The sequence below is a fragment of the Microcaecilia unicolor genome, chromosome 4 (genome assembly GCF_901765095.1).
Source record: "Microcaecilia unicolor chromosome 4, aMicUni1.1, whole genome shotgun sequence".
Taxonomy (NCBI): Eukaryota; Metazoa; Chordata; class Amphibia; order Gymnophiona; family Siphonopidae; genus Microcaecilia; species Microcaecilia unicolor.
Genome location: NC_044034.1, coordinates 332,276,072 through 332,295,034, shown reverse-complemented (window position 1 = coordinate 332,295,034; position 18,963 = coordinate 332,276,072). Strand labels below are relative to the sequence as shown.

General features: G+C 46.8%; 1 protein-coding gene across 3 annotated transcripts; it reads left to right on the top strand.

The window, feature by feature from the left end:
- The first annotated feature begins 1,392 nt into the window (after positions 1–1,392).
- On the top strand, positions 1,393–18,662 carry LOC115469404 (phytanoyl-CoA hydroxylase-interacting protein). Of its 3 annotated transcripts, none has more exons than XM_030202010.1 (7): positions 1,393–1,468; positions 2,946–3,035; positions 5,355–5,405; positions 10,980–11,163; positions 12,314–12,488; positions 13,767–13,884; positions 14,900–18,662. In XM_030202010.1, exons 4-7 carry the CDS (start codon positions 10,999–11,001, stop codon positions 15,432–15,434), a joined length of 993 nt encoding a protein of 330 aa, XP_030057870.1. In that variant the 5' UTR covers positions 1,393–1,468; positions 2,946–3,035; positions 5,355–5,405; positions 10,980–10,998; the 3' UTR covers positions 15,435–18,662. The 3 variants fall into 3 exon arrangements, with proteins under 3 accessions (XP_030057870.1, XP_030057867.1, XP_030057869.1); XM_030202007.1 differs by having other exon boundaries at positions 5,301–5,405; XM_030202009.1 differs by lacking the exon at positions 5,355–5,405.
- Positions 18,663–18,963: the final 301 nt, after the last annotated feature.

Below are 18,963 nucleotides of genomic sequence, written 5' to 3'. Positions count from 1 at the left end.
AGACAGCAAGTGCGGCTGCGCTGAATTACTAAAGAAAGGACTCATAGGACTTATTGCACATTGCTATGATTGCCACCAAAGTAAGTGTTAAATAATGCACCGGGAGTTATTTTCTTTATTTCTTTTTTAATTCGTGCCGATTCTACAAATAAATTTATGTGTAAAATGTATGCATAGACCTGGGGGCGCAGTTAAGGTTAGACTGGGGGCCAGCATTGGTAAAGCAGGAAATTAAGCGGCTCTGAATCTAACTTAAGCCAGCTAAATAAAAGGTCTCCCTTGTATGCATGAATGGTGACAAAGTTGCCACTTATATGGATTAGTAGTTCCATAAAAAGAAGTATCACTTTATGGTTTTTTTTTGTTTGCTTTTATTTTATTAATGTCTGTTGCCATGCTTTAAAATAGACTGACAGGCAATCACACCACTTTACTCATGTATAATGAATATAGCAATTTTAACGAATGGAAACACTGAATATTTTCATTTATTGCATTTGTATCCCACTTTTTCCCACCTACTGTATTTGCAGGCTCAATGTGGCTTACATTGTTCCGTCATGGCAATCGCCATTCCAGAGTGAGAGATGTAAGTGGTATTACATAGAGAACATGAATAACAAAATAAAATTAAGCAAACAGGTATAAAGAGCATATGAGCATAAAGATAAAAGCTAGTGGTACATAAAGAAATAATTTATAAAATAATAATAGTAATAGTAAATGAATTTATAAAGGCAAAAACAGTGCCAAGTTCTGGCCTGGTGGAAATATCCAACATATTTTATTGCCATAGCTGCAGTTCCTTCAGTTTCCTATAGGATTAAGAATTTAGTGCGATTCCGGCACAGCAAAAGTGATGAAGCCCATGCAAGAGAGAAGCTGGAAGTATTTCAACAACATGGGCCCCACTTCCACCCCTAAACAGCAATTTCGATGGTTCCACCCTCCACCCCCCCCCCCCCTCCTCAGCACTGCTCAAATACTGGAAATGCAGCCTCGCTAGTCTTCTTCCTCAGGTCCAAGCAGCAGCAGTAGAGCAGCGATGGCAGGCAGGGGGTCAAGGTGGCGGTAGACAGCAGTGGTAGCGGAAGGCTGGCAGTGGTGGTAGAGACAAGGAGCAGACTCCGGCTGGTGGCCGTAGCAGCAGCAGGGAAGGCCAAAAAAATGAACATGGTAGACGCTGAAGCAGTTTAAATGCTTCCGTGTCCTGCTCCTCCCGGCAAGGCATGCTGGCATTGGATGTTGGGTGTCTAATCACAGTGTGCCTTGCTTCAGCGTGTCTTCTGGGAGGGCAGGGGTGGTTCTACAGTGCTCTGTGCACCTATCAGAGGCCAGAGGACCTGGGAGGAGTGTCAGTGTTGGGTACATCAGAGGAGGAAGAGGGAGGAGGAAAGCACTAAAGCTGCCTGCACTTCCTTTCCAGTGCTTGGAGTTGGGACTGGGGACAGCTGCTGATGAGAACAGTGTAAGTAAACAGAAAGAAGCTAAGCTTAACCTATGGATCAGTGATGTCACAGACTTGGGCATTTGGTGCCCTTTTGTACCGGCACCCTGGACCAGAGCCTCACCTTCCTTGTCCATAGGTTAAGCCGGCCCTGTCTGCTATTACGTGCCTACAGTTAGGCGACTAATTGGTACCCAACTTATTATGTAGAATTACCCCCTATACCCTTAGTGGGGAAAATTAATAATGAAAGGTAGAAAGGTGGCAAGAACAAAGAGACTTTGTTAATGCTGTCTGAATATGACCTTTGCCAAAGTTGTTGCCTCTGTCCTTGTTATTCCAATTAATTCCATAAAGCTGGGATTCTCAACCCAGTACCTGCTAATTTATCTCATGCATATTCATTGTGGGTATCCTGAAAACCTGAGTGGTTAGGTGTGTTCTTATGGTCTCCCAGCTTTGGAATAAACTCCCTGAGCCCATACGCTAGGCCCCTTCCCTGCCCATCTTCAAATCCTTGCTCAAAGCCCACCTCTTCAATGTTGCCTTTGGCACCTAACCACTATACCTCTATTCAAGAAATCTAGACTGCCCCAACTTGACATTTCGTCCTTTAGATTGTAAGCTCCTTTGAGCAGGGACTGTCCTTTTTGTTAAACTGTACAGCGCTGCGTAACCCTAGTAGTGCTCTAGAAATGTTAAGTAGTAGTAGTAGTAGTAGTCCCAGCCTTGGTCTCAAACCAATAAATGTGTACTATATCTGGGCATATGCCAGGATTCACCTTACACATGCATGGCAACGAGTGAGCTGTTTTTATCTAATGAAAATTAAATGCAATAAAATTAAGCTTCTAAAAATCGTGAATAAGATCAAGTACCCTGGCCTGTAGTTCATAAAACACAGTTTCAGTACTGGGCAAAAAATAGGCTATTTAGTATAACATATGCTGCTGCTTTCATAATTAAATTAATTCCTCCCCAGCTACCTTGATTTCAGAAGTCTTCTACTTCCATGGCATACTGCACCATTATTGACAATCACTTTTGACTTAGACACAAACAGTAAAGGATGGAAAGTAAGTTAAAGTGGAACTACACAAACTCTGTCCTACCTTATTCATTCTGCACTAGTCAAACTTATTTGTACTTATACCTAATTTGTAACACATTTTTGGTATTAAAAGAGGCTATTAATCTCAGCTCCACTTGCAACTGAATCTCAGTTCTCCCTGCTGCTAATCTCAGCTGTCATGCAGGCCCTCATGCACCATTGGTGATACACTTGCACTTTTTTTCCATTGCTCCTTTTATTTATGCATTTCCCCTTTTGCATTTCCCAGCCATGGAAATGGAATTCACACCTGCAAAGAGCAGCCCCTGAGGGAGCCGTGAATAACAACTGCACTGGAAAAGAAGTACTACCATTTAAAAGGAGGTTTTAGCTCCCCTCTCAGTTTAAGATTCAGCTTCAGCTCTTTCGTCTTCCTTCTCTTGTCAGACTCAAGCCTGCTGTTGTGCACAAGGCATCAGGCGGACTTGGAATCCTTCTCTAGCGTGGGATATCTCTGAGTTTCAGTCAAAGAGCCAGGTAAGATCACCTCTCTCCCTGAGACACTTTGGTCTTCTGCATCCCCGAATTGCCAGATCTATATTATACCTCTAATAGATGGATGTCAGGAGCAACTATGCATGCACTGACAGTGCAGCCAATTAGAAGGGATGTCCAGGAGCAGCAGGGAGCAACTGACTTGTCTGTCGCTGCCCTGGAATATCTCTAGAAGGGTCTGCTCTAGGGCTGCAGAGGATACCCTTAGTTCCCCATCTCCAGTATTCAGTACAGTAAGGAATAGGTGTATATATCAGTACTCGTGTGGTTCTAGTATAAAATGTATATATTTGTTGATGTATTAAAACAGGGATATGTATGAGAATAGGAATGTGTACGTGGATATGCCTGTGAAGCAGTGTGTTTTTTATCTAGCAAAAAAGGTGCCGGTACTCAAATGCCAGGCCACCCTTCAGGGGTCGAGTGATCACTGACAGACCCACCCCACAACAGCCAGGCCCCCTGAAACCAGTCACAGAATCTATGACAAGGCAGAATTGGTGTGTAGAGCCTGAGCTCTTTCATTAAAACTTGGGGTTCATAGGTCAATTTTAGCAGACAGTGAAAAGGTGCCGGTACTCAGTACCCCCAAGTACCCCCTCAAAAAAAGCCCTGCTGTGAAGAGACAAGACTTTATGTTACTAAATGGGAGTAGCTTACATGGCTGCTGTATGTACATGTGAGTGTGACAGTTAAAGGCGCTATAGGAATGGTGGTTATGGAGGTGGTGATGCAGAGCAGAACTGAGATGCATTGGCAGAGTAATGAGAAAGGTACTGGAATAGCACACATTGCTACAGGGGATGAGTGAGGTACATTGGAGAGGTGTGTTGAGGGGCTGTCACTAATGGAATAGTAGGAAGTGCTGCTGGGGGGGGGGGGGGTGAGATCTCAATATCAGAAGAGCAGAATGTGCTGCAGGGAAGGATTGGGGTGCTCTGACAGAGCCATGTGTGGGGTCTTACTACTGGGTACTGAGCCGGTGGGGGGAAGAGGGGTTGGTGGTTGGGAGGCAAGGATAGTGGTGGGCAGACTTTTATACAGTCTGTGCCAGAGCCAGTGGTGGGAGGCGGGACTGGTGGTTGGGAGGCGGGGAATAGTGCTGGGCAGACTTATACGGTCTGTGCCAGAGCCGGTGGTGGGAGGCGGGGCTGGTGGTTGGGAGGCGGGGATAGTGCTGGGCAGACTTATACGGTCTGTGCCAGAGCCGGTGGTGGGAGGCGGGGCTGGTGGTTGGGAGGAGGGGATAGTGCTGGGCAGACTTATACGGTCTGTGCCAGAGCCAGTGGTGGGAGGCGGGACTGGTGATTGGGAGGCGGGGCTGGTGGTTGGGAGGCAGGGATAGTGCTGGGCAGACTTATACGGTCTGTGCCAGAGCCAGTGGTGAGAGGCGGGACTGGTGGTTGGGAGGCTGGGAATAGTGCTGGGCAAACTTATACGGTCTGTGCCAGAGCCGGTGGTGGGAGGCGGGGCTGGTGGTTGGGAGGAGGGGATAGTGCTGGGCAGACTTATACGGTCTGTGCCCTGAAAAAGACAGGTACAAATCAAGGTAAGGTATACACATATGAGTTTATCTTGTTGGGCAGACTGGATGGACTGTGCAGGTCTTTTTCTGCCGTCATCTAGTATGTTACTATGTTACTGGACTGGGGATTATGCAGGACAGGATTGAGATACATTAACAGAACCATGTGTGGGGTTAGACTGGGATTTTGCAGGACAGGACTGAGACACATTAGCACAGCTGTCTGTGAGTACTAGAATATGAGAGGTGCTACAGGGCAGGAGTGAGGTATATTGGTAAAGCTAAGGGAATCTCAGTACATAAATATCAGGAGTGCTGCAGGACAGGTGTCAGATACATTGGCAGACTGGTGTGTGGAAATCTCAATACTGGAACAGAGGGTGCTGCAGGGCAGGAATGAGGTGAATTGTCAGAGCTGTGTGTCTGAGTCGCAATACTAGAATAGCTGAGGTGCTGTAGGGCAGGAGTGAGATATATTGATAGAGCTGTGTGGATTATTGAGGGGTGGGAGATACTGCTGGTCAGGGGTGAGCTGTACTGTAGACCTGTATGTGTGTTGGGGGGGGGCGAGAAGGAGGTGTGGGGGGGGGTCTTAGTTCTGGCATAGTAGAGGGGGAGTGCTGTACTGATCATGTTATTGCTACTTTCTGTTTCATTTGGCTGCAGTAACTGTAGCTTTGCTATTACACAGTTAAATCCTGATGCATCATGTTTTGAATAAGGTGGTGTGTGGGCTGCTTGTTCTGAGGCTCTAGATAAAAGCTTCTACTTCATAGATACAAAAGAATTCATCAAGAGAAAAGCCGAAAAGCAAGAAGCAGAAGGTGGTGAGTAATGCGACCTGGGCTTTGGCAGCCAAAAACTGGAAAATGGGAACTGGGAAAAGAGGGGAGTGGGGGGGGGGGGGGGGGGGGGGGGGGTAGTGGAACTGGAAGGAAGGAATGAGGGTAACAAGTGGAGAGAGGGAGCAGTTTGCCCATGTGGGTGTTACAGAAATACTGGGGGGCTGATGCAGAAACCTTGCATTAGAGCGGAGTGGTAACACTTAGCATATGCAAGTGCAGTCACCAAATAGCATGCAAACAGGCCCAGCGCAAAAAATTTTGTGAGCTAGCATAGGAGAGCACACGGGACACATAAACACAGAGGTCTGTGCTGGCAGCAGCTTCATCTTGTGCCCAGATCGGCACCCAGAATTGTATGTGCATGCATCTGCACATATGTTGGAATACTATTCTGCGTATAATATTTTTGGAATACCAATATTTATGTGCAGAATAGCATTTCAGCATATGCACAGATGCATGCTCCTGCAACTCCCGGTGCTTTTGTGCACACACCCATGCAGCTCACAACAGCCCTAGCACTATTAATGTTTGTTCCAGAACAACCCCTCCCACCCCCGTTCTGTCTTTTTTTCTTTTTCTTTTTTTTACCCATCCCCTTTATGGAAGCCAGAAAAAAAAGTTGCGGGTCTTATATGCAGCAAAGAGGGAAAACCGGCATGAAATCCTCACTAACTCTGCCACAGAAGAACAAGCTAATCTTGTACGCCTCCTCAGACCTTGTGTTAAAGCCCTGGCGGTATGTTCAGTTTTTTGATGCTCTGTTCACTTATCTGCATCTGCTCTGAATAGCTAATAGTTTCAATAGAGTGGATTTAAATGTGTTGGGCTCATGTGCAAAACTCATTCTTACACTGTGTACCCTCAAAATTGTGCACTAAAGATAAGATAACTGGTGTGCAAAGCCTAGGGCACTTTATTGCATCGCCCCCATGAATGTTTGTTACTGAATTTGTACCTGGAAGAGATTGTGTTTCAGAGAGGAAGTGTGGTGGCATGAGATGTGTTAGAGAAGGACTGTGTGAGTTATGTGTGTATTAAAATAAGTGTGTGTGTATGTATAATTTGGTGTCATTGTGACAGGCTGAATCCCTCCTGTTTTTATTCCCAGTGCATGTATGGACTCCTTGCTGCTTTTTATTTTCAAAAATGTTGAATCCTGCTTCAGTGGTACGGAGCTGGCTGTGAAGCATATGGTGTGGGAGAGCTTATGTGCCTGCATATGTAGGGAATACAGACAGAGGGGAGCCTTCAAGAGGGTTGAACATACAATGTGACTCATTAATGATTTTGTAAGTTTTAAAGTAATAGGTGAAATGGTATAAGTGTGGGCTGTGCAGCTGAGCTGAGGGTTTATAGGAAGAAAACTGGAATCAGAGGTGCTTTGGGGAGATGGAGAAATTGAAAGGAAAGGAAGGGAAGATGCAAACAAGGACATTTCTTCTGTAGATAAGAGAAATCAAGTTCCTGAGGGTAGGTTAGAACAGATTCCGCTTCTGACGCAATGTGAGAAGCAGATCTTGCATAACCTTTAGGGCAGGTTCTGTTGCATCTTAAGGAGAAAGTTCTGTACAGTCTCAGGAACATATTTTGCAAGAACTTAAGGGCAGATCTTGCAGCCAAAGGGGCAAGTTCTTTGACCTGCGAAGTAGGATCTGCAGATCCGGAGAAAAAGGTACTGCTGCAGCCTGAGAGACAGTTTTGGAATTTGCTAAAGGCAGTTTTAAAGCTGTAGTATCTGCTGTCAAAAGTGTGCCCATGTGTAGGGATTAAGAGGGTTATTTTGCAATTTTATGGAGCAGTTTGTGGGTCCTTAGGTACCTTGTTCTCACAGACCTGCAAACTAATTTCCACAGGAAACTCTCCCCAGAGGTGCAAAGTAGATTTGGTTATGAATGGCCCCACCCCTTTCAGCTGCAGGAAAAAGAAGTATTCAAGGCTGTTTCAGCTACTGAGGGGAGGGTAATTTTTGGGCCAGGAAATTTAGGAGGCTAACTCCTTTGTCACCTAGGAAAATTCCTTTCTCTTAAATAACAAAAGTAAAAAAAAACAAACAACATAGCATTTGCAAAGAAATGTTTCTCTTATTTGTCAGATACTGAAGGCCTATGTTATTACAGATGTACTGTTGGAAACATCACAGGTTTTTTGGGGTTTTTTTTGTGTATGCCAATCCTGTTGTGCTTGTGCTAGGAAGAGGTTCGTTAACAAACTAATAAATACGTAATCCTGGAAAGCGCAGAGCCTTCATCTGCCTACAAGATCATGAGACTGCTAAATTTGGGGGTTGCCTGAGCAACCGCACAAATCTCTAGAGGTGTATGTGGTTTTATGTCATGTACCAACACCCTACAACTCCATGTAGAATGCACCATAGCTTCTTGTAACCTGGGTAGCTGTAAACTCTCTCCCTGCCCCTCAAAACCTTAATAAGCACAATAACGCAACACTTTGGGATACAAGGTCTCAGCTTTATTAGATGTATACACTCAATACATTCCTGACCCATGTCTCACATATTATATTCATCTGGATCTGGAATACCCACCCTCAGCCCACCACCCCAGTCTGGATGGTACAGCCCTTTCCTACCAGCCCACAGCACCAAGGTTTGAGCCTCCACCTGGGTCCCAGACAGGGGTGACCTTTGATCTCTTGATTGCCTGCACACCATGATGCATCCTGGGAGTGCTCTAAGTGTCTCAGGAACCCTGCTGTTCCAGAACACCTCAGTGGCCTTCCCTGCTTCCTGCAAGTTGAAGGTGGGTGGAAGCAGGAATGAAAAGAGGATGAGCCACCTGGCTTGCTCCCTTTTAACCTTTACCTGCAGTCCACCTCCAGGGAGGCCAAGGTCCACCCTTGACCTTCCCTGGCCAATTGTCCGGCTGCAATGGTAGTCACTCTTGCCCTTAACAAGCCACGAGGGGGAAGAAAGTGGGAAGGAGACCCTCCTCCCTAATGCTCCTTTGGGGAGGGGCAACGGCACAAGGTTAGCCTTGCTGACATGTGCGCTCTGGCCCAGAAGCTTCTATTATGCAGCCTTTAACAAAGCACCATCACTTCCTGTATACAACATGTATCAGGATACCATTGCTTTCTGTTATAAAGCATGCACAAAAATACAGCCATTTGCTGTACATAGTATGTACCATCACTGCCTGCTATACAGCATGTGCCAGAATACCATCGCTTACTATTAAAGTGGTTTCCAAATTACCGTCACTGATTGCATAGAGTTTACCATTACTTTCTATTATGGACTGTATACTATAACTTCTTGGCACTTGATACAGAGTCAGCTAGTCACCTGGAGCCTCTTCAAGCAGTGCTCCAACTAATGCCTGCTGGCACCACACGTACCTCAGTACCATCTGCTGAGAATCTGTCCATTTTACACCCAGAAATGTGCTCATTGGCACTGCCATCTGTACCACAGCATCTGCTCCGGGAAAGCAGGAGTGTGAAGTTTATTAGATTCAGGAGAAAAAAAAATAATGTTTGGGTTGCAAAGAAAAGAAGCTTGAGAAAGAGAGAAGAGAGGAAGGGTAGAGAAATGAAGAAGGAGAATAAGAATAGGTGATATAATGAAAATGAGAGGGAGAAAGCAGAGAGAGAGAGAGAGAGAGAGGAGTGAGAATGGGATGGAAGTTAAGAGAAGTGATTTGAGGAATGCAGCAAACGATGGTTCGGTCACTGTACATCTGCACTGAGCCTGCAGAGGGCACTGCTCACTTCTTTGGCTGCCACTGCATTTCAGTGGGAAATGTCTAAGCACTGGCGGTTGTTTCAAATGAATGTCATTTGTTGATAAGAGTGTGCACTTTTCTTGAAGAACACATGCTATTTGCACATTGTGCACACTCTTTCCTGGTAGCAGGGGCGTATCTGGACTCCGGCGGTAGGGGGGGGACCAGAGCCAGAGGGAGGGGGCACATTTTAGCCCCCCGCCACCGACCCCCCGCCATTGTCAGAACCCCCCCCCCCGCCACCAACGACTCTCTCCACCCCCCCTCCCGCCGCCAACCCTCCCCCGCTGCCGTTGCTTACCTTTGCTGGCGGGGGGCCCCAACCCCCACCAGCCGAGGTCCGCTTCCACCTGCCGCTGCCTTAAAAACTATTTCTTCAGCCGGCGGGGGACCCCAAACCCCCACCAGCCGCCCCGAGGTGTTTAAAGTTCATCTTCGGCCTCCGTGGCCATGCTGTTGTTGATAGGAGCTGTTGAATCCAGTTCGGAGTCTGACGTCGCAGCACAGCTCCTATCAACAACAGCACGGCCACGGAGGCCGAAGATGAACTTTAAACACCTTGGGTCGGCTGGCAGGGGTTTGGGGTCCCCTGCCAGCTGAAGAAATAGTTTTCAAGGCAGCGGCAGGTGGAAGTGGACCTCGGCTAGCAAAAGTAAGCAACGGCAGCGGGGGATGGTTGACGGCGGTAGGGGGGTCCAGGGCAAAATCTGCGGGGGCCCAGGCCCCTGAGGCCCCATGCAGATACGCCCCTGCCTGGTAGTATCTGCACGCGTGCAACATCAGGAATGAGGGTGCACTGTATGCAAATAATGTGCACTGTTGTAGAAAAGTGTGCAGTACGCGTGCATGGTGTGCATTCCTAACAACATTTGTTTCCAACTAGTGACAAAAATGAACACAAAATAAAAACTTTCTGGGTGCCAATCCCTAGAAATGTTGGGCAGCATAACAAAAGCATTATATCCCAACACCTATCCTCTCTCTCCCTTCTACTTTGCTCCCATTTCTCACCCAAATTAACCATATATATTCTCATGCCAAACCACCGTACATACACCGTCACCTCCACACCCACACTTGCATCCTTACAGATGTTACTGCTGCCCACCACACACGTATCCTCGACCCAACCTCACCAAGAGCACCTTGATCCAAACCCACAGTACACAGCACTTAAATAACAACTACCATGCACCACATCCGCAAACCTCTTTGCCCCTGAACACGACACAAACCTCATTATCTCCAAACCTCTGCATTCCCACTTTCTCACTGTCGCCTCAAGACATAAATTCCCCCCCCCCCCGCCCAACCACCACCCCGGAAACGCCCTTACCTCTGTACTACTTGCTCATGACCAGTCCTACAGGTACATTCTCACCCTCCAACACCACACATGCTCTTACCTCCATGCCTCTGTACCCACACGCCACCATCCCAACACAAAGACCCTCACCCCCTAACCACCACATGATCCCTTATCCCTCTCTTTAGGAGTGGAGGAGTGGCCTAGTAGTTAGCGTGGTGGACTTTGGTCCTGGGGAACTGGGTTCAATTCCCACTGCAGGCACAGACTCTGGGCAAGTCACTTAACCCTCCATTGCCCCAGGTACAAATAAGTACCTGTATATAATATGTAAGCCGCATTGAACCTGCTATGAGTGGGAAAGCGCAGGGTACAAATGTAACAAAAAGTAAAAATACTCAAACATACACCTGCATCCTCCCAACCCCATATGCGGGCAGGGTTTTTGCCGCAGAGTTGGCTGCCTTATGATTCACTGTCCCTGTGTCTCATTTTGTTTCGTAGTGGCTGAGCAGCTTGGAGCATGGAGCTGCTGTCCACCCCTCATAGTATACAGATCAGCGACATCACCTGTGATTCTTTCCGGATCTCCTGGGAAATCGACACCCCGGACCTGGAGAGAGTCACTCACTATTTCATTGACCTGAACAAGAAGGAGAATAAGAATGCTAACAAATTCAAACACAGGGTGAGGCTGCAGGCAATCACAACCCCACCTTTCCCCCAGATATCCCTCTCCCTCTTCTTTCCCCTCCCCTCCTCTCCCCTCACCAAGAAGTTCTTACAGTATCCCTTCCTCCCTCAGCAGTCTTTACAATCAGATCTCAAGCACCATTTCCCTCCACAGACAAGGTCAATCCCTCAGTGTCTCTCTCTATCTTGCAGAGTCCACTGTACCCCAACGTTTTAATACTGTGCTTAGCAAGATAGGGGGAAGCCCTAGACCTGAGAGGAAGGAGGAGGTGATATTACCTTGAGAATTTCACTTTAGCAAAGAGAAAAATGAAGCACCGACTCTCAGCTTTGAACTGAAAGCCCCAGTTGGTTGCTAGCTGTCTCCCTCAGGAACTTGCTCCTTCTGCAGAATGAAGGTTGCTATGGTAATGTTCTATTTAATATATTTTTTTGGCTAATATGGTGTTTGTCTCTTGACTCCACCGTGTTCTCCGTTGCTGTGGGAACAGCCTGAATCTCGGAGGTGTTTCTGGGCTCCACTTATGAGATGAGGGAGGAGGTGATGGTGATGGGGGGGGGGGGGGGGGGGGGCAGAAACAACCAAAGAAAAGTTTCCAGTATCCCAGGGAAGCTCCCAACCCAAATTTATGTATTGTTTATTCCCATGAGGGGAACGTCTGTGCCTCATATTCTGATAATAAAGAGAGGGATTTAAAGAAATTGGAAGTGTTCTTGGACTTAGACATTGTAAATCATATGATTATATATGATCTCAGGCATGAATATGGGGCTTGTAACTGAAGAGCAGGTCTATGTATGATCACTGACCTCCAGTGAGGGTGCAACCTTGTGAATATTTGCAGATCCGTGTCTGCATGTGGCTGTGTGTCCTAAACCCAATACACACAGACAGTGGATCCCCAAGAGTCCTCTCACAAGTGGTGTTTTCTCAAACAAGGTCTTTATTTCAAATCAATAAAAGCTTTGAAATAAAAGATTTGAAATAAAGACCTTGTTTGAGAAAACACCACTTGTGAGAGGACTCTTTGGGATCCACTGTCTGTGTGTTTTGGCTTTCGGTTCTCCTGTGGAGAGATCCCCTTCTGTGGGTGTTGGCTTCATTCCTAAAGCCAATGACAGGCTTCTCTTCTGGTTTTCTGCAGGATGTTCCCACCAAGCTGGTAGCCAAGGCAGTGCCGCTGCCGATGACAGTGAGGGGCCACTGGTTCTTGAGCCCTCGCACAGAGTACAGTGTGGCAGTACAGACTGCCATTAAGCAGAGTGATGGCGAGTATCAGGTGTCAGGTTGGAGTGAGACAGTGGAGTTCTGCACTGGGGGTGAGTGAGTTTGCACATTCTAGATAAACAGTTGGGCAGGGAGAAGGAGGGAAGGGAGATTACAAGACACTATCCTGTTTTTTCAGCCTTATGTCCTCCCTCTCAATTAAGAACATAAGAATAGTCATACTGGGTCAGACCAATGGTCCATCTAGCCCAGTATCCTGCTTCCAATAGTGGCCAATCCAGGTCACAAGTACCTGGCAGAAACCCAAATAGTGGCAACATTCCATGCTACCGATCCCAGGGCAAGCAGTGTCTTCCCCCAAATCTAGCTCAATAATAAACTATGGACTTTTCCTCCAGGAACTTGTCCAAACCTTTTATAAACCCAGATGCACTAACCATGGGCGTAGTCAGACAGCAGATTTTGGGTGGGCCTAGTCAAGAAGTGGGTGGGCACCAAGTGTTCTCCCCCCCCACCCCCCCATGTGATGAGGCCAGTATCACAGCTTAGGAAGCTTAGACTGCTGAAGTGGAGAGCAGTGTTTTCAGCACCATCAGGGTGAGGTCTTCAGCTGGCGGAGCTTGGGATCCCTACTAGCTAGCACTAAATGAGTGGGCCTGAGCCCTAAGTGGATGGGCCCCGGCCCACTCAGGCCCACCTGTGGCTACGCCACTGGCACTAACTGCCGTTACTACATCCTCCAGCAAAGAGTTCTAGAGCTTAACTATTCGTTGAGTGAAAAAATGTTTCCTCCTATTTGTTTTCAAAGTGTTTCCGTGTAACTTAATTGAGTGTCCCTAGTCTTTCAGTCTTCTAATTTGCCCCCCCTCCCCATTTTATCATGCCTTTAAATATTAGACTTTGTTTGGTGTGTGTATCTATAATGAGGATAGTTTTCAAAAGCAATTTACCAAGGTAGGTGGGCTATTTGAAAATTACGCCCCCTTCCTGCAGGTAAAAGCATGCGCTGACAGTTCTTTGAGTGTATTTGGCTGTCAGGATGTTTTGCTTTGACTGCAGCTGTTGTTTGCTGCCCTCCCCCCCTCCCCCTAAAAAAAGGTGTTGCCTTAGGTGACTTCCTAGTCTTGCCTAATGGTTGGACTGGCCCTGTTTGTGAGTCTGTCCATGGCTTAGTGGGGAAAGGAAGAATCAATACTAGACCAGAAATTGTACTGTAAGACCCAGGCCCCTCCCACTGGAGGCTCTGCTACATTTCTGCTTTCCTTTGATCCACCCCAGGACCAGTTATCCATTTCAGTCAGGCATGTGAGTTCATAGGTGACTCAGTAGACTGTGCTGTGACTTTCCATCTCTCCTGCCTTCCTTTTCAGATTACGCAAAAGAGCACCTCCAGCTGCTTCAGGAAAAGGCAGAGATTATGGCAGGACGCATGTTACGTTTCTCTGTCTTCTACCGGAACCATCAGCAGGAGTACTTCCAGCACATCAGGTAAGTTTGGGAGACCCCGGGAGGAAGGAGTCATTATAATACGATAGAGAACTGTGGAATATCACCGAAGTACTTCCAACCTGTTAAGGGTACTTCTAGCACATCAAGTGAGTTTGGGAGACCCCGGGAGGAAGGAGTCATTATAATATGATAGAAAACTGTGGAATATCCCCAAAGTATTTCCAACCTGTTACTTCCAGCACATCAGGTGAAAGTGGGGTGGGAGATCCAAAGAGTCCTTTCAGCATGTTTGGAGAGTGTGGGAGACCCAAGGAGTCCTTCTAATCTGTTAAGAGAGTATGGGAGACTCCAGGGGTCCTTCTAGCATGTTTGAGGAGTGTGGGAGATCCCAAGAGGACTTCCAGAATGTCAAGGGAGCTCGCGGGAGACGAGATATTGTCCAGCAGTTTGATCCCAAGAGTCACAGGCCCTCTGCTGACATCACTGTACATTGACCATCTACCTGTTCAACTCAAGCAGCTCGAGAAGGATCCATCCTCAAATCGTGTAGCTTTTTCACTGTCAATAACGAAGCAGACGCATAAGTAATACATTAGTAATTGAGACTCTATAGTACTGGCCGTAAAACAGGAATCCCAAAGTTCTCCTTATACACAGTGAAGTGTTTTGAGTAAGGGCAGAAACTTCAGGTGATACTGTTGTCTTCCATTGAAGCAGAGGGATGCTGCCTGATGCCGACAAATTCTCTGTCTCTTCTTGATGTTTTCTGGTCTTTGTCTGTGTTTTGCTGGAGACATCACCAGCACTAAACCCTATTGCAGATGCTGGGAATTGCATGCTGCTAACCCAGAAAGTGTAATTTTTCCCTGGACATGGGATTTTCCTACTGAGAAAATTAACTAAGACAATAAAATGTAACAGGATGTTGAAAAGTCCCATTAATGATAAGCTTTCATTCTCTCTGGCCTCTTTTTTTTTTTTTTGCATGTTTCCTTTTCTTGATGTCTTTCCCTGCTGTCCTTCCTTTCCCTCTCTGATGTCTCCCTACCTCTAGGCAGCACTGTGGGAATGTGATGCAACCCTACCTGAAGGATAACAGTGGCAGTCATGGTTCCCCCATCAGTGGCACACTCCGTGGCATCTTCTTCAGCTGCAACACTGAATTTAACACTGGGCAACCACCACAGGACTCCCCATATGGTCGCTACCGTTTTCAGATCCCCGCACAGCAACTCTTTCATCCCGGCACCTGCCTTTACTTTGCTGACCTATACTGCATGTACACAGCCTATCACTATGCTGTGCTAGTGCTGGCACCCCGTGGCTCCCCCGGGGACCACTTCTGTCGCACACGTCTCCCAGAACTCGACATCACCTGCAACCGCTTCCTGACATGCACTGCTGAAGGCCCAGAGCTTGTCTTCCGCCATGCACAGGACCTCATTCTGGAGATCATCTATACAGAGCCCTTAAACCTGGCACTTGGCTACCTGGACGAGATCAGCGGCCACCAGCTCATGAGCCTGTCCACAGCTAATGCTAAGAAGGACCCTAGCTGCAAGGCTTGCAATGTCAACATGGGCCGCTAGCACAGCTCGGGGAAAAGGGCTGGGGGTAAGAGGGCCAGGGCATAGGCAGGGGGCACTGAGAGCACAGATGGGGGTATGGGGCTAGGGCCACTAGGAGAACATTCAGGGGTACAGGGTGTGAGGGTAACGGCATAGGCAGGGGGTGCTAGGAACAGAGCCAGGGATATGGAGCAGGGGATGTGAGGATCAGGTATAGATAGGAGTCATTAGAAACCCAGCTGGGATATAGAATGGGCATGTTAGGAGCACATCTGGAGGTATGAAGCCGAAGGTGCTAGGCACATAGCCAGGGATATGGGGCATAAGGTATGAGAACCAGGGGTGTAGGGAGGGGATAATAGTAGCACAGTCATGGGTATAAAGCTAGAGACATGAAGAAAAAGGGTGTAAGTAAGCACTGTATTAGCACAGCCAGAGATATAGAGAAGGTGGCAGAAGGATCGGGTCTGTACAGACAGCATTAAGACCAGGGATAGTGACAAGGGGCTCAAGGGGTGGGGTTTAAACAGGAGTAATTTAGATCAGAGGCACAGGCAGTGGGTGAAAGGACCAAAGAGATGGAAGTGGGGGCATTAGGATGGCAGAGGGTTCTACAATCAGGGCATGCAGGCTGGGGATGTAGGTTTGGTGGGCATAGAAAAGGGGGTTCCAGGATCAGTGGTGATAGAAATACAGCTGGGGATAAGTTTTAGGGATAGAGTGGACAGGACAGGAAATGCTTGAAGAAGGGGAGAGAGAGAACTTTGTTGTTTGGGTGTTTGCTTGTTTTTTTCCATTGGTCTCAGTCTCTCTTTTCCTCATCTTTATGTTCTTTTAACTCCTTTCCCAGGCTCACCTTTCCCTTTTACTGTATGTCTGTCGTCATTTCTTCCTCTCCTTACTTGACATCTATCTTTTCATTCCATTTTCTTTAATTTTTCTCTTCTTGGCCTCTAAATATTAGAAGCAGGGAGCACTAGGAGCAGAGGCATGGGCAGAAGGCACTGTGACTTAGGGACTGAGGCATAGGCAACAGAATATTTGTGTTTATTAAGACTTGATAAAAACCGCCCTTATTACAAAGCAAGTCAGAGTGATGGGAGCTCTATACCTGGGGGTGCAGATGAAGGGGTGCTATGCCTGGGAGTGTTGGGCAGGTGGTGATCGTATCAAAGGAAAGGATAGTGCAATGTGATTGGGAGTGCAAGGTAGGGACTGAAGACTAGGGGGTCAGAACTCTGTCATTAGTTGTGCAGGGGAAGAGGCAATAAGATCACAGGAAGGAACTTTGAGACTGGAGGTGCAGGAGAGGGGAAGATAGGATTGAGGGTAGGGGAGCACTGTGACTGAGGGTGCAAGGCAGATGGGTGATAAGACTTGGGGCGGCGGGCTCTGTGACTAGGAGTGTGAGACAAAGGACAATAGGATTCGGAAGTAGGTGGACTCCATGATCAGTGGGGTGAGGAAAGGATCAATAGGTTCAGGTGTGGTAGGGCTGTGTGACTAGGGGTGCAAGCAGAGGGTGATAGGATCAGGGCTAGGCAGGGCTGGTGTTAAACATACAAAGGCCTAGGACAAAAACTGGGGAGGGGTCCCCAAAGCCCACCTTCTGGCTATGCCTCTTTCAGCTTGAGACAGGTATGTGGTCCCCTCTGACATGTGGGCCCAGGGCAGTTGTCCTGCTTACTACCTTCTAATGCCAACCCTAGGGCCAGGTGGGTGGGGTGGGGTCTTGTGATTAAGGCAGAGGATATTAGGATCAGGGGCAGGGGGGATTCATTACTAGTGGTACAAGTTGGGGGGGGTGATAGGAACAGGGATGAAGGGCTTCATGATTAAGGGTGTGCGGCAGGGGGCAATAGGATCAGGGCAGGTGGAGGGGCAGAGACTTGAACAATGAGACATTGAAAACAGCTGGGAAACATTTCCATCATTGGAGCTCTGTTTATTAAAAGTAGCGATGTCCTGGAGAATCCTCCTGGAAGAAGAGGCACAGTCCAGCTGAGATGAGAGTCCTTGATATGAAAGAAGAGAATTTTGTGTCCATTGGCAACCTCCTCTGACTTTAGATATCAGCCAGCGTGACTCTAGGATTAAAGCAACTGGACTGGAGATCTCCTATCCACAAACACCAAGGCGAAAAAATTATTTATGTAAACCTGGAAAAGAACATTAATTCCTGAGAGCTAGATATCTCTCTCTGCAGCTCACAGCTACAATACTGAGCTTAGCTCCATCACCTTAAACCTTTTTCAAACTGCCCATGCATGTGCTCGTCAGAGAAAGTCCCCAGAGAGTGCGACTGGATGCACTTACAGTATTCACATTCCTTATCTGTACAGAGAAAGGTGATCAGCGTGACCCAGACCTTGGAAAGAGTTTCATACCACAGAATATTTAGCATCAAAACTTCCTTTTTATTAATATCGCATGTATGAAGGCATCAGATGTTTTTCTTTTTCTGTTTTTTATGATGTATTAGTACAATGATGAACTTTGTTGTAATTCCTAGACTTAAATCTCTAAAACATGCAATATAGATATCAGCTCAGCAAGGTATCCCCAGGACATAACTCTCCATTGAAGCAGACCCTGTGAATAGAGATCATGGAGTCACCTTCTGCTCTCCAATACTGATCCTGGGAGCAGTGATCTTGGAGTCACCTTCTGCTTTTTGATACTGACCCCAGAAGCAGTGATCATGGGCTCACTTTCCATTCTCTGATAGTGATCCCAGGAGCAGTGATCTTGGGGTTACCCTCAGCTCTCTGATACTGGTTCCCACGAGCAGTGATCTTTTGGTTACCCTCTGCTCTCTGATACTGAACCCTCTCCTCCCCCTTTTCCCCCCATTAGCAGTGATCTTGGGGGTCACCCTCCATGTTTTCTCTGGTGATTAGGAGAGTTTGCTTACAGCTTCTGCACTAATTTCAGTAATGTGGCAATCTATGTGCAGTGAAACTGACCCCTATGCTCAATGAGTTTCGAGACGGCTCAACTACTGATTCAACAGTGATGTCGGGGTCTGTGTGTACAATGTACGCTGTTCTTACATTCATTCAGAAATAAATCTCACAAACAAGCAAGTTATTCTGTTATAGTCATTAATGTTTCCAAAAATCTTACCATATACAGAGTTGGCAAAAGCGTTACGGAGAACGGAGATTGCCAGATAGAATATGAACCAATACCAATATGATGCTTATATCCCGCATATATCATAACAAGTTCAATGCAGTTCACAATTAACGAGGCATACCTAGAGAATTACAGATATAAAAATATAAAACACCACTACTAAAAGTATTTATAATAAAATTTTTGAAATAGCCAAGTTTTAAGTTTTTTTTCTAAACGGTAAATAATTTATTTATTTATTTATTGCATTTGTATCCCACATTTTCCCACCTATTTGCAGGCTCAATGTGGCTTACAAAAACCTGTTATGGCATCGCCATTCCAGGGTAGCAGATACAGTTGGTGTTAGAACAAGATCAGGGATGGGAAAAAAGATCTATACAGACAGTTATAGAAAGATGACTATCAGAAT

What these genes read in the sequence shown, in the direction of transcription:
- LOC115469404 (XM_030202009.1), top strand. Translation starts at nt 10,999, where the DNA reads ATGGAGCTGCTGTCCACCCCTCATAGTATACAGATCAGCGACATCACC. An exon ending in CTAACAAATTCAAACACAGG is followed by an intron (nt 11,164 to 12,313) that starts GTGAGGCTGCAG and finishes GGTTTTCTGCAG; the next exon opens with GATGTTCCCACCAAGCTGGT. An exon ending in AGTGGAGTTCTGCACTGGGG is followed by an intron (nt 12,489 to 13,766) that starts GTGAGTGAGTTT and finishes CTTCCTTTTCAG; the next exon opens with ATTACGCAAAAGAGCACCTC.